This window comes from Dermacentor variabilis, chromosome 9 (genome assembly GCF_050947875.1).
Source record: "Dermacentor variabilis isolate Ectoservices chromosome 9, ASM5094787v1, whole genome shotgun sequence".
NCBI lineage: Eukaryota > Metazoa > Arthropoda > Arachnida > Ixodida > Ixodidae > Dermacentor > Dermacentor variabilis.
In genome coordinates this window covers 88,494,749-88,509,323 of record NC_134576.1, presented here as the reverse complement: position 1 = coordinate 88,509,323, position 14,575 = coordinate 88,494,749, and the positions used below count along the sequence as shown (strand labels likewise).

The 14,575-nt window shown below is 50.9% G+C and overlaps 1 protein-coding gene across 1 annotated transcript in view; it reads left to right on the top strand.

Moving 5' to 3' along the window:
• Positions 1–828: 828 nt before the first annotated feature.
• LOC142557094 (ADP-sugar pyrophosphatase-like) overlaps positions 829–14,575 on the top strand; it is a 35,938-nt gene continuing 22,191 nt past the window's right edge. Inside the window, exon 1 of the mRNA XM_075668695.1 lies at positions 829–1,287. Within this exon, the coding sequence (XP_075524810.1) occupies positions 1,186–1,287 (102 nt within the window). The 5' untranslated portion in view covers positions 829–1,185. The remainder of the gene's footprint in view (positions 1,288–14,575) is intronic.

Sequence of the window (14,575 nt, the reverse complement as noted above, 5' to 3'; positions counted from 1 at the left end):
GTTCCAAAAATTACTAAACATGCCTTGAGCAAACTATAAGATGGGCAGGTGGTGGCGACGGTATGTACTAAGGAAAGACACCGTTTTGAGCTGGCTTCGTAAACATGGATGTTGTTGTTTTTTTTCACGACGAAAGAATACCTTTCTCCCCTACGAAGTCATCTGATCCACGTCGACTACGGCAAAGCCCTGAGCAGCGCCAAACAAAATCAAACACGTACATCGAAAACACGTTATCCTCGGTCGACGCCGGCGCGCTGGCGCCGCAACCCTGGAAAAAGCACGGCTCTCGCGCGTTCGTTCGCGCGAGCCGGCCGGTTTGGTGGCTACCTTGGTGGCTTTCTTACACTTTGCTTTTTCCCGCAACCTTGCCTTCGAAACGCGAACGTCGCGTCGACGGCATTCGCCGAAGATCGGTGCCGTCCGCGCAAACGCGAGCACTTGGGGGACGCTCGGTCTCGATCGGTCCGACGGAAGCGATCATGTCGCGAGCACGTGCTTCACCGGCCAAACGCCGCGACTCGCTTTCCTCCACGGCGCCTTTCTCTCAAAACACGGGCGCCCCCTCCGCGGGCCCTTATCTCTCCGCGACACCCACCCTCTCCCCCCTTCTCAACGCTTGCGCAAGTCCCAGCGCGAAGCCAAACAGCAGGACCTCAACTGGCGGCTCCGTTCCTCACTCTCTCACCTGTCCCGCTTGCCCTGCTGAAAGGTCTCGAGCTACCTCCTCGCCCACTTGTCCATGGCGAGAGAACGCAGCCAACGGGCGACGACTCACAGACCCACGCGGAGTGCGGCAAATGATAAGGCATCCCGCTGCTGCTTCTGCCCGGCGGCCGCGCTTGCGTCGTAGTAGGGCCGATTCCTACCGTGGCGCCACCGCCCCTTAAAAACTAGAGCCCGCTGCGCCGCCCTCGCCAGAACAGAGCCCATCGGTGACGTGTGAAGCTGCCCGTGCGGGACCGTGCATCTTGTAGACCTGCGAGCCCTGATCAGAGCACACCCAACAGGCTGTTGCGAAACCAGGAGGAATCTGTTTGGTGGTGCAGAGTAGACCCCTTCTGGGAAGGAGAGAGAGTGAGGGACCCCTCCGGCAGTTGTCGCTTTTAACTTCTCTTTGAGGTCGTCCGGCTTGTCCGCCCTGCGGTCAAGCGATTATTCGGTGCCAAGACGAGTGCGCACACCATGACCTCGATGTTCCAGACGCGCCTGACGATGGCGCCATCACCGACCCCGTCCCATTCCAAGAGGCTGGACAAGAAGAAGTTCACGCACGTCTCCAGCGAGGTGAGTCGACATTCGTGTGATGCTGTCCTCAACGGGTTTTCCCGTTTTTCGACGTCCCACGTCTACAACGTGGCTGCGGGATGCCATATAGTGAGGCTCGCCGAACCGTCGTTTCGCCTTCTGCCTCTTATATCCAACTGAGGTCCCCCGATGTGACACTTTGGGAGTTTCTAGTCTGCGACGTCCGTTCTCGGCAACGAGCCGTCATAATCGCCGAGTCATCGCAAAAGTTTCTTTCCACGAATCGCGCGCTCTGAAGTGCCGGATTAGGCTTTGGCGCGTTTCGCCCCTTGACCCATATAACTTGTATGAGCTTGTTGATAAGCGCTCGCCTGTTTCTGAGACTAGAGCACGGCTTTTGAGACGGCAGAGGACGAACCTTCTCCTCCCAGTTGTCACTCTAGGCCACGGTGTAAGAAAAGTATACACCTTAAACCTTGCTCCAGGAACTGGTCGTTTAGTTCGAGATGGTGCATCCGGACCTCTGACGTTCCATCATCTATTACCTGCATCGGTGTTCAGATGCAACGGTGCGTTGGTGTTACGGATGCAACTAGTAATCGAATATAAAAATATTATTTTTATTATTTTTTATGTTTTATTTTAGTTTGACAATCTATACCGCGGAATTAGAAGCTGACTGAGATTATGAGGTACAAGTAGCCAGTTCGTGATTGATGTCCTAAATAAGTTGTCAGCCCTGACATGTTGGCAGATAAAAGATACACAGCTGAAACCTTGTTATTTCAGTCAGTCAGTCAAGAACTATATTGAAGTCCTGAGGAGTTTCAAGCCGTTGGAGATACCACGCGGGGAGCTCCTCGGGCCGAAACCGTAGGCGACGCCCAAGTCGGGACGGGAACGTGGTGACGCTCCGCCAGTTCTTGGGGCCCACTGAACGGCCTTGAGTTGTAGTTTGAGGTCCGGGCTTTTGAGGGCTTCTTCCCATTCGGGCTCACTGGAGAGAGGGCCCTTTGGTAACGCGGTACATTGCCACAGCATGTGCGAGAGTGAGCAATAAAGTTCTGGGCAGTCTGGGCAATTTGCCGGTATTTCTGAGTTACAGTGACTTAGTAGGCCTCGTGACGGATACGAGTCAGTTTGTAGCATTCGAAACGCGGCCGCCTGCGCGCGTTCGAGTTTGGCGTGTGGGAGCGGGAATTTGGTTCTGCCTTTCCGATAGTGGGAGGCGATTTCTTGGTAAGTGAGCAGCAGCGGGTCGTTAAACTGAATGTTATTTCATCTTTTTTTTTTTAATTTTTGCGGTCGGAAGATGGATAATTGCATTGGTTCGCCTTCCCTGCTGGGTCATCACACGTCGCGTTGGCTGTCATTCTGAAACTGAAAGACTCTTGTGATGACGCGCAGTGGTTTCAACGCGAAAGTGCACTCGGTAATTTTGCTTCATCTTTGCCTTCCCGCCTTTCTTATCGCGTTGCTAGGGGAACCTTGAGCAAGTATAGGCGCTCTTGTGCTTTAAGCACGCTTTAGAGATAACGTCTTCGAGCCAGGCCTAAACCTTGGCTCCAGGCTGCGCCTTCCTTTGTTGATCGTTTCAATTCTGCATGTCAATGTGTGGCCCCTTTACCTCGTTTGGACTGCTCGGTTGGCCGGTTAACATTAAACTGGTTAACGCTGGTTAACTATATTACTTTGGTGCGATCACTCCTTGGATTTCGCTTCAGTTGAAGGGCAGAAAACATTACTTAGGAGGAAAGTTTACTTTCCCTAATGAACGCGTGAAAACGTGCGCACGAAGTTATGCAACTTTAGAAGCCACGTTGCCGCCAAAACACAAGTGCTAATAGCGTCGCACAATCGAGATAAACTTTTCCCAGAGCGACGACGAGGAGCATTTCTCTTGCGTTCTACACTATCTCATACATGTCTTAAGTTTGGGTAGACAAATATTTGGCCACAGCTTATCGGTTATCGATGAATCGAGAGCCGGGAGAGAAGTGCCTGGTGGATGTTCGAGACTTATGTTCACCAACACATCTTGTTTTTGTTCCTTAGTGAAATGGCGCAACCCACACTGGGGCATCGACCATGAATCGGGCGGTGAAACAAATTATAATTTTAATGAATATCTTGTAAATGAGAATTAAAATGTCTGCTGTTACAGATATTATTGAACAAATATCCAAGTATTACAGTAGAATTATATACGATGTAGAAAGAACAATTTTAACACTCAATTTTTTTTTTGTCTAGCGCAGAAAGTTGCAGAGGACTTCACAAACGTTTCTGTGGTCTCTTCCATCACATTCCTTCTTGTTTTTGCGCCCGTATACAATGACACTTCCCCCTATACGAGATTTTGAAATGATTTCAATATAAACTATGAAGAAACTATAAACTTAAACGGAGCTCGGTATATCAAATTAAGAGTACGCATAGTTGCCAGTGATGTTTTTAAGAAAGAGAGAAAAAAAATACACAGAAGCTGGAGATATTCGAATAATTTTAGTAAAATTATAGGAGTTTTGAGGAGTGAGAATTTCAGAGAATATCCAATGAAGATGCTCGTGAATTTAACGCGGCAGTCGCTCTGTGTCGCGGAGCAAGTTGTTAATGACAACGCAAGCGTCCCTGTGGTTCACGGCCAGTAAAGACGCCACAGGGAGACCTTGTTTCTTCAGAGTGCTCACGCAGCTTCAGCGCTTTCCTCGATATCGGGTCTTTCTTTTGTTCCTCTCGGTTGTGTTTCAATGGTTCGCTGGCGTATTGTAGCAAGCTGAATCCCTCAACATCGCAATGACCGTCGCCCCGTACGTGCGCAGTACTTTTGCGTGCATAAAATGCTGTTTACACGAAGAGACCCAGGCATATATACAGGAGGCAAAGCATCGACCAAGATGAAATGGTTAGATGATTATGATGATGATCATCTGGTGCAAACCCACTTGGCAGCCATGTGTGCGTGTTTTTTTTTTTTTCGTATTCGTCATTGCGTTCGTTCTGTTAAACGTCACTGCCGCAAAATGTATGCCATAATGAGTACCTCCAAACTACGCGTTGGGTAAGGGGTTATCTACAGAAAAAAAGTACGATCAATACCAGTTTAAGTATGCCGCTTCAGACTAAATGGTATAATGGACGCGTCGTCGTCGTCTCCCATCATTCGCCAATCTTATGCCGCACTGCTGGACGAAGCCCTCTCTCTCATCGATCTCTATTCTCACCCATGTCCAACGCCAGCTGAACCCGGCCTCGTGCCTGCAAATTTCCCGATCTCATCACGCCACCGAATTTTTCTTCTTCTCGTCCTGGACGGCCATCCTATCATTACGATAGATGACAACCGCTTATCTGCAGTATGCGCTGTAATGCAAGTCCAACTTCTATTTTTCTAGTAAATGTGTAGGCTCGGCGATAACCGAACAATGCAGTACAAGCTCTGCCCGCGAAACCGCACAGCATCTTCTACAGGATTGCCAACTCAGTGGACGAACTTCTGGACCGGGGAGGGGGTGGGCGTTGTCTCGATTTATGACAAGAAAGGTGCAGTGTGGTTGCCTGTCTATAACGTCAATGCCAATACATATAGAAGTACTGAGGCCGATTACAGCCTAAAATACAACTATCACCACGAATAAAAAACGAAATCGCCTTTAAGTTTACGAGAATAGAACAGAACACGAAAAAAAAAAAAAAGGTGCAACCAAGATGTCAGGCTTTATGAAGAGGGCACATATGGTTTTACTCCTATTCGGTAGGGAAATAAAAAAGTCGGCACATTTGGCCGTCCCGAATGGGTGAAGTCGGGGTTCGGGACTTCTACACGTGCGCCGGGACATGTCCCGCTAAATTCGGGGACGAACTGCACCGTCTCTTTGTGCCTCCGCGCTCGAAAACACAGTTCCCGCGAGACGTGACGTCACAGAAGCGAGCCAACGTGTAAATGGCTGGTGCACATGTAGAAACTCGCAGTGTTGGGATGGCATTATTTTTACCGCTGCATTCCTATATAGGTTGTCACTGCATAGAACATCAGCTACCATGGCCTCCCTTTCACATTTACGTCTATAATTTTTTTTCGCCTTCCATCGCTAGTTTGGTGCCTCTTTTTAGCCCATTCTCAAGCTTCATTGCCTCTCCCTGAGTTTCCGTAGGTTAGTACTGACAGCATGGCACTGATTTACGCACTTTTTAATGATATCAGGAAGAAGCAGGCCACCATATGCGAGTGCCTACCGTATATGCGCTTGAGCCCCCCCCCCCCCCTCCCCTATGTTCTTTTTCTCGGAATGCCGTCTATACAGTAGTGCAAGTACGACACGAAAGCCACGTGACACACGCGCGCCCGTTAGCTTCGACGCAGCCCTTCTCTCATATTTCCTAGGCACTCGTCACTTTCCCCCAGTCACGTGCTCCTATAGTGCGAGGGGGGCCTTGCCCTTCCCTGCCCTTTGCAATCTCCGTTCCCTTTGCAATCCTCCGTTCTTCCCTGCCCTGCAATCCTTTCCTGCCCTTTGCAATCCTCCGTTCTCTCTCTCTCTGTCTTCTGGCAGACATGTCCTGCCCGCTATCCTATACAAGAAGCAGGCGTCGCCCCGTTTTATCACCCTGGGACGGCTTGCTCGTCACTTTGGGGGACGTTTGTCGCAGCGTCTACTTCTCGAGTGGTCTTCTCCTGCGAACGAAGCGCCGATAGTGCTCTAGTGTCCAGCGCACCCGACTTTTAAACGCGTCCGCGGCCCTTCTGTATCTCAAGTCGCGCGCTTAATAAGCGTCGAGTTCTCCCGTGCGAATTGGAAGCTCGGTCGCCGCCATGAAGCGGGCCACCGTCGCGCACATTCTGCTGGCGGCGGCGCTCGTTCTTCGTTCGCTAGCTGAAGTGACGGGAGCATGGTTCTTTGACGACATTGTCGAGAATGGGTCTTTCAGCTGCGGGAACGGCCACTCCGTGAGGCCGCACGTTATGTGCGACGGCGTAGACAACTGCGAAAACAACGAGGACGAGAACGTATGCTCTCCGGGTCTCTTCGTCTGCCCCCAGCGCAGCTTCACTTGCCACAACAAGATGCGTTGCGTGCCTGTGAATTGGCTTTGCGACGGCGACGATGACTGCCACGACGCCGTCGACGGGGTGTCCTCCGACGAGAAGAACTGCGAGACAACGACAGAGGTGGGAACCACTGCCGCTACTGCGGCGAAGACGGCCGAACAGACGACAACGCAGAGGACGCCGCCGCCACCGGTCTCCACCGTGGCAGCCGAGCAGCCCACCGGCACGACCTCGCCTCCCGGCGGCTGCAAAGTCGACCAGGGTGAATTCCCGTGCCTCGACGGTCGGTGCCTGCTTCCAGTCCAAGTGTGCGACGGAAGGAGCGACTGCACTGATGGCGCCGACGAGGGTCGCTTCTGCGAACTCGTCGGGCGCGGGATGCGACAGCGACAGCAGCATCCCGCGCCAACGACAGAGGTGGCAACGACAGAGGCGGCAACCGCTGCCGCTACTGCGGCGAAGACGGCCGAGCAGACGACAACGCGGAAGACGCCGCCGCCACCGGTCTCCACCGTTGCAGCCGAGCAGCCCACCGGCACGACCTCGCCTCCCGGCGGCTGCAAAGTCGACCAGGGTGAATTCTCGTGCCTCGACGGTCGGTGCCTGCTTCCAGTCCAAGTGTGCGACGGAAGGAGCGACTGCACTGATGGCGCCGACGAGGGTCGCTTCTGCGAACTCGTCGGGCGCGGGATGCGACAGCGACAGCAGCATCCCGCGCCAACGACAGAGGTGGCAACGACAGAGGCGGCAACCGCTGCCGCTACTGCGGCGAAGACGGCCGAGCAGACGACAACGCGGAAGACGCCGCCGCCACCGGTCTCCAGCGTTGCAGCCGAGCAGCCCACCGGCACGACCTCCCCTCCCGGCGGCTGCAAAGTCGACCAGGGTGAATTCCCGTGCCTCGACGGCCGGTGTCTGCTTCCAGTCCAAGTGTGCGACGGAAGGAGCGACTGCACTGATGGCGCCGACGAAGGTCGCTTCTGCGAACTCGTTGGGCGCGGTATGCGACAGCGACAACAACAACAGCAGCAGCAGCAGCAGCACCAGCAGCAGCGGAGTCAGCGTGAGCATGGCCGACACGGCTGGCTGGTTGACTTCCGCCTGCAGTTGCGCATGCTCTTCCAGCCGCTGCTCAATTCCTCCGGCGAAATAGGCAGGGAATGAAGAGGGAGACGCCCGCGGAGCGGCTGCATGTGCGATCTCGTGTGCGCGACACCATGCGTACGCCCGAAAGATGGCTGGCTCCGTGGAATGAGCCCGAAACTTGAACGCAGTTGCATACGACTGACTGTACATCGGATCGGACGCCGAATCGTGTATACTGCTTAAATTGCACGTTGCTTTAGTTCGGCAAGCGTTTAGTCTAGCGGCATCCGTTACGACGTGTGGCCCGTCGGAAAGATATGGCCCTACGCACAACTATTAGGACGTCTCTGAAAGTTCTCGGGTGTGGTTGTTGGTACGTATATGCGACTCAGGCGACTGGTTTCTTTTGCGCGGCTATGCAAAAGGTTCGTGGATGTATGCGTACCGCGACGCTGTCTGCCCTCGTGTTATGGGCCTTTGTGTGCAGCTTAAACGTACAGCTAGTACGCCAGGAAGTTCGAGGCTTTCTCCTTTTTCTCCGCAATTTCTGGCGTCGCGAGAGTGCCAACTTTTTTACACTGCCAAATCGTCAAGTCCTGTACACTGTCGCATGCTTGTTAGCAATATCCTTCGTCGTCGACTCTCTAGGATTCTCCAATACATATAGTGTTTGCTCGAGAACAGGTCGGCGCTTTTAAGACGAGTCTTTTTGAGACCTGTCCGCGAACGACTATGTGTACTTTCTGTCCGACAGCAATGCGATGTCTTCCCTCTGCACCTGCACAACTTATATAACGTCAACTGACATATGTGCGGAACGCAGCGATTAACGACGACAATCGTCCTACGCCTCCCGTCATAACCTTGCAGCGTAATGTGATATGTTGGAAAAATAATTCATTTTTGACGGGGGCCACCTATGTTTAAATGAAAAAGAGAAAGGAAAGAAAAGCACGCTTTACTGCAGTGTTCACTTTCCTTGCTCTCTCTAAAGCGAACTTTCATTTGCAAAAATCGAGCGGTCATACTGTGCTGTAGAAGACTGCGGAGAGCGGTTATTGTAAAGTGCAAGATATATATATATATATATATATATATATATATATATATATATATATATATATATATATATATATATATATACCTTCAATGACGCGTTAATGTTGTGGGTTCAGGCTCGCAAACGAATTACGCCAACCACCGTGACGTACGTAATGTAAATGTGAGGGTTGCGACGTGATGTGACAATGTGGCGCTGTGACGCCAGACGGTGTAGCGTGGATATGCAATGCGGTAGGCTTTCCTGTCCTGCGCGCCTCGTTAGAATCCCCAGTTCCCCTCTTCCCCAGAATCCCCTCTTCCGTTAGAATCTCCATCATAAAAAAGCAGCATAAGTGACGCCGGGACCTGGCTCCAATATGTGTTATGTATACATTGCATGTGACTCTTGGGGATGCGCTTAAGCCAATTATGTGGGACAAAAATTTAAATTCGCTTATGGTACCGAATACGGGAAACGTACATGTTGCTTGCTTCTCGTGAAACTGTTTGACTTCGTCTGCAACTGCATTGGATAGTGGCTTAGAGAAGCGCTTGGCTGTAGTTCCTGTGCATATCGTTGCAACTGCAGTAAAATATGAAAGTTGTACCCATGTTTCACTGGAAATAAATCATGCAGTTTGTACAAGTTTGTTTTTCCTTTCCTTGTTTTTTTTTTTTTTGTGTGTGTGTGACGGGCGCCAAAGGTGGCGAGAGGAGTGGGTGGATGGAGGGGGGAGGGGGGCGTCTAGCTTTTTTTAGTTTTTCCTGCATTTCTTGTATTGCGATGTTGCTAAATTTCGACGCTGCGAAGTCGTCGATATGTTCCTGCAGTGCTGCTGCATGCTTGTGCGGAACTTTTAACCTGCAAGCTCAATCCACGGGGCTGCTTGAAATGACTTCGTATATAATTCTGGGGAAAAAAAAGTAATTATCAGCGATATTTCTAACCTACAACGCGCTTGTGAGCAAGCTCGCACGTCCAAGATCATTTCTCGAGAAGTTACCGAATCAACGTGCTCTTTTTTTTTTTTTTTTTTTTTTGTGCAAAAGGAATCTGAGGTCCCCTCATCTTCAGCGTATACTATAAGCTAACTTGAGATGAGCGAGGTTCAGTATTCAATGACGACTCAAGGAGATTAGCTTTACCTTTTCGCTGAAACATTCCAGTGGTATCGATAGATGTATATGGTTGACAGCTACAACGTGTTTCAATGGCAGTGACGTTCTGCGGCTTAAGCACGAGGTCGGCGGTTCGACTGCCGACCATGGTGGCTGGATTCCTGTCGGATAGACGGCGTGCAAAAGTGCTTGCTTGTTGGACTACAACCTCTCCTCTATGCCCGCCGACCCGTGGCCAGCACCGTCAATTATTTTTTCAGGCTTGGAACAACTCTGTACGTCAGCAAACATCAGCGCGTGGCTATGCACATGTTTTCACTCGTGTTCAAGGTGGTCGTGGTTCAATAATATCCCTCACTTGAATTTTAGTGCGTTTCTGGGTGCAGCGAAATGTATGAAACAATGTGCAAATCTCCTAACTGAACAATAAAAAGCTCTTCGACGAGCGATCGTGTTCAACGGCTGAGCATGATTCATTGACGCCATCCTCCCTGCACGCCTTACGAACAATTCGCTGAAAGAATTATAAAGATGACAAACTTCGAGACAGCAGCTTGCGTGTATTCTCTGCCGGCCAAGGCTCAGTATACTGAGGTGCGTAAGCTCGTAAAAGCTAGTACAGTTCTCAGAATCGCGCATTACCTGTTCCCAGCGAGTTGCACAAGATCGTCCACGTTTAGGTTAAACGTCACGTCGCTTGAAATGCGTTGTGGCGCACGCCTCTTGTGTGACTGAAGACGCTTTCATCGACTTGAGACATCTGTAACATACAAGTGTCGTATTACCCAGTCATTTTTTCATATTTCAGTGCGATTGAAATACCATACCGCAAAGCATCCAGTTATATGAGAGTGGCCGAGCGCGCAGTTTCATATGTCGCGTTTTACACGAATGCGACCGCATCACAGTTATTGAACACATTGCATCCGCGAAAAACGGAGCTGCAATGGGCTAGAGAGGCGAAGCGCATTAGTGCGTCACGCGATGGCAAATCGAGAAGAACACTGGCGCATTGTGTCGCACTGAAGAGAGTGAGGAAGGAGAGAGCGAAAGCGTGCGAAAGCGTGCGAAAGTTTGTTCCTTTTCGACGAAAAGAGTGCGCCAAGACAAAAAAAAAAGAAAGAATGGCAGGAGCCTGACAAGATCCTGGTCACCCGGCTGTCAGACAGTCGACGCGGTCTCCTGCAGCTCCATTCGCCGCGAAGACTTGTGGCACCTTCCACTGTTCACTTTCGAGCGCTCGATATAGAGCGCTCCCGCGGTGCGGTTTACGTTCGGCTGGTAGGAAAATTGAGCTCTCGGAACGCATTCGCCTCCACTCAGAGTCATTCGGAACGCCGTGTTTCCAGCGCGGATCGCTCGGAGGCACGCTCACCTTCGAGATTGGCAGCTCGCAACCGCGAGATCCAACAGAATCGCGATCACGTCGCTTATACTCCAATTGCTCCGATATCCAACCGAACGTTCGGCAGGGGGCAGCCTCTCTGTGGCTCCAAGGCCGACGAGAGCTCCGCGTTGCTGCAAACAACAGTTCGAGCGCGGCAAGAATCGTGTCGAGTGGACCACTATACTCGCCCAAAAAGAGGTTCCGTCTTGTTTCTACATAACGACGTCTACCGTGAGGTGTGACCCACCACATGCAAAACAGGGTGGCGCACAGCGTCAACTCGATGCGCTGGAAAGTGCGCCAGGCCGTAAAGCATTGCATAGCCCGCTCAGCAGTTCTATATAGTGGTGGTTGTCAACAGCTTCGCTGGACATCCGCTTTCGCAGGGCCGGGATGGCGACTCCATTTTTTGTTTTCTTTCTCTTCCCTTGCTTGCGTGCTCGAAGTCTTGCTTGCGTGCTTGCAACGTACTACAAAAGCACGAAAACGAGCAAGAAAACTCGGAGGGGATGGACTGAGTCGGCGTGTACACGTGCTATACATAACGCGGGCGGCATCCGATATCGAGGCTGGCCGTGTGCGGCGCACTTCCACGGCGCTTATCTCGGACGTCGCCAAAGCGGTCGCGTGGAGTCGCTCACGTACGCTGCTGCTTCGTTTGGCACGGCGGCCTCTATAGAAACACTATGCGCCGTCTGTACTGCGTAATCTTATCGCACGGGCATAAAACGAACACCCCCATTCACGTCTTTCATGGACCCATCGGTGACAGTATAGGTCGTCGTGGGGTCGCGTAGCGTGGTCGCTTTCCCTTTTTTTTTTCATTTTCATTTTATTTTAACATACCGACGCCTCGGTGCATTTCGAGTGCCAAGAAACGCGATGTATGCGTTACGAGTACGACTCGGTAATCAGCGTTTGCGCAGCCTTCCTTTTGCGTTAGGAGAAACATCCTTCATGAAAATTAAGAGGGATGCTTACTTGTACGATGCGCTGAAGACGTTAGTCCGTCTAATCGCCTGGCTCGCGCTACTCCAGGTTGTGCGGGAGAGCTACGGTGACACACAGTGATCGCACAAGCACACGAGCAGCAGGTACACCCGTCAGCAAAGGTATACGGACCACAGGATTGCTGAAAAAGAAAGGAAAAAAATTCTTCGTGATTCACACGCGCAAACTGAAACTGACTAGTGCGTTGGAAAGTTGCAATGCCAAGTTTCGACCGTTGCCCTCAATTTCAATTGACATTCGCAGGTGGAATACTGGCGCGAATAGTTTTTGCCCAATGGAGCACACCCATTTGACGCACATAGACACGATAAAGACACGAAGTTCTGAAGGCCCGTAGGGCTTACAAATGCCGGCACCGGTTTCGTAGCATGCAAAAAAAAATATATATATATGGGGTTTTACGTGCCAAAACCACTTTCTGATTATGAGGCACTCCGTAGTGGAGGACTCCGGAAATTTTGACCACCTGGGGTTCTTTAACATGCACGTTAATCTAAGTGCGCGGGTGTTTTCGCCCCATCGAAATGCGGCCGCCGTGGCCGGGATTCGATCCCGCGACCTCGTGCTCAGCAGCCCAACACCATAGCCACTGAGCAACCACGGCGGGTTCGTAGCATGCAAGGCGCAGGTTGTGCTTCCCCACGGGTCGAGAATGTCACTCCAGCTTTAAGCTCGAGCCGCACTTCAACTTGCGCAGCACGCACTTGCGTAGTGCGGCGTTGCAGAGGTTGTGTATAGCGGTTGCAGTCACACAGAACATGTTACACATATTGAGGGACGTTACAGTGGGGGCGCACTGGCGAGTCATCACACTGAAATTTTGCGCTTAGATCAGTTCGCGTAGACCACGCTGCGTCAAAGGAACACGTACAACCTATTCCATGCGCGGACCGATGGAAATTATTGTGCCCCATGACTCCGTGCTTTTGGAAGACCTTGCAGCCGGAGCTTCTCCAGACCGTTATCGTTGATAGTCGAGCACATATTTAGCTCTTGAATGCGCACTATATGATGAGCGAGAAAAATGGAACATATAATTAGTAGTCAGGCCAACATAGCTTCAGCGTTTCGTCAACTTAATTGGTAAAAGGACGCAAAAGGTGCGTTAAACAGAGGCCTATTGACAGAAGTGCTTCTCCGGGCCATCATATCAAAACTGAACTGCAATCACGAGTGGAATACTAATTAGGCGTTCTCTTTAGAAATGAAAAGTTTACTCTAGGATTGATAACAACCGCAGTGTTTCAGTGGTTACAGCGTTCTGCGGTTGAGCACGAGGTCAAGGGTTCTATTCTCACTCGGGCATCTGTCGTTCAATCTGCGGCGAAAAGAAGCACTCTTGACGTTCTATTGACAGGGACGCGTCAGTCGGCGTGGTGCGTGCGTGCGTGCGTACGTGTGTGTGTGTGTGTGTGTGTGTGTGTGTGTGTGTGTGTGTGTGTGTGTGTGTGTGTGTGTGTGTGTGTGTGTGTGTGTGTGTGTGTGTGTGTGTGTGTGTGTGTGTGTGTGTGTGTGTGTGTGTGTGTGCGCGCGCGCGACCGCTGCCCTAGTAGTGGCTCTGGATGTCGTCTGATGACCTTTGAGGACTGTAGTCCAATTGAGGCATCCGTAACATACGTATGTCTTAGCACCTGAAAGAGCTGTCGAATGATTCCTGCGAATATGTTTTTTTTTACGTATTTTTCGCCGAATCAGTGAGGAAGTATGCTGGATTTAAAAAAAGAAATAAAGCGTCACATCGCTCGGTTGACTGTCCCACTCAATAGGCTAGAATTCGCCCCAACTGATGCATGTTGCGATGTTACCGACATTCTTTTCAATGAGAAGAACGTGGCTTGAACTCCGATATCGTATATTATGCGCTGTCATGTTTCAACTCAAAGGCAACCTTCTAGTTTGTTTGGATTAGTTTCTCGTAAGTATTGTTTAAAGGGACGCGCTTGGAGTACGTCTCGAACACTACCACATCATATCCTCTGCCGTGCCTTGTTGGTAATACGCGACGTATGTCCCCTCATAGCGTATCTGCCCCTCATTGGGCTGCGCCCTAGAACGCGCTACAATCCGGCACGTGACAGGGTGCAGACGCACTGTAAACGTGGTGCTAATTGGACGTGAGCTCTGAACTTCTTGCTTGTCGAGAGGGCCCACAAGAGAAGGCTCAGTTTGCGTTCATTTCGGAAGGACCTCCACATCACGATGACAATTCCCTCAAAACTGGCACAAATTCACTGTGATGCATAGACCAAGAATCTGTTGGTATTACGAAAACGGAAAAATGAAATACCGTGACCAATGTTTCACAACTTTCCACAGTGTTATCTGCACATATCATCACAATTTGATGCGTTGTCATATCTCTAAAACATTCCGTATTGAAGGGATGTCTCGGAAGTTGTGGCGGTGCGTCGCCTGTCCCACCAAACGCTTCGCATCTTACTGAAAGTGCTGTCCCACAACATTAATCAAGGGAAAATGAGACGTCCACCCAAACGTAGCCAAGTGCTACAAAGAAAACCCATACGGGTTCCTCGAAAGAAAAGTTTCGCAGTTGAAGAAAAATTCGCCCTGGACTGGAACCCGGGACCACCGCCTTTCCGGGGAAGCCGCTCTACCATCGTGAGCTAACCAGG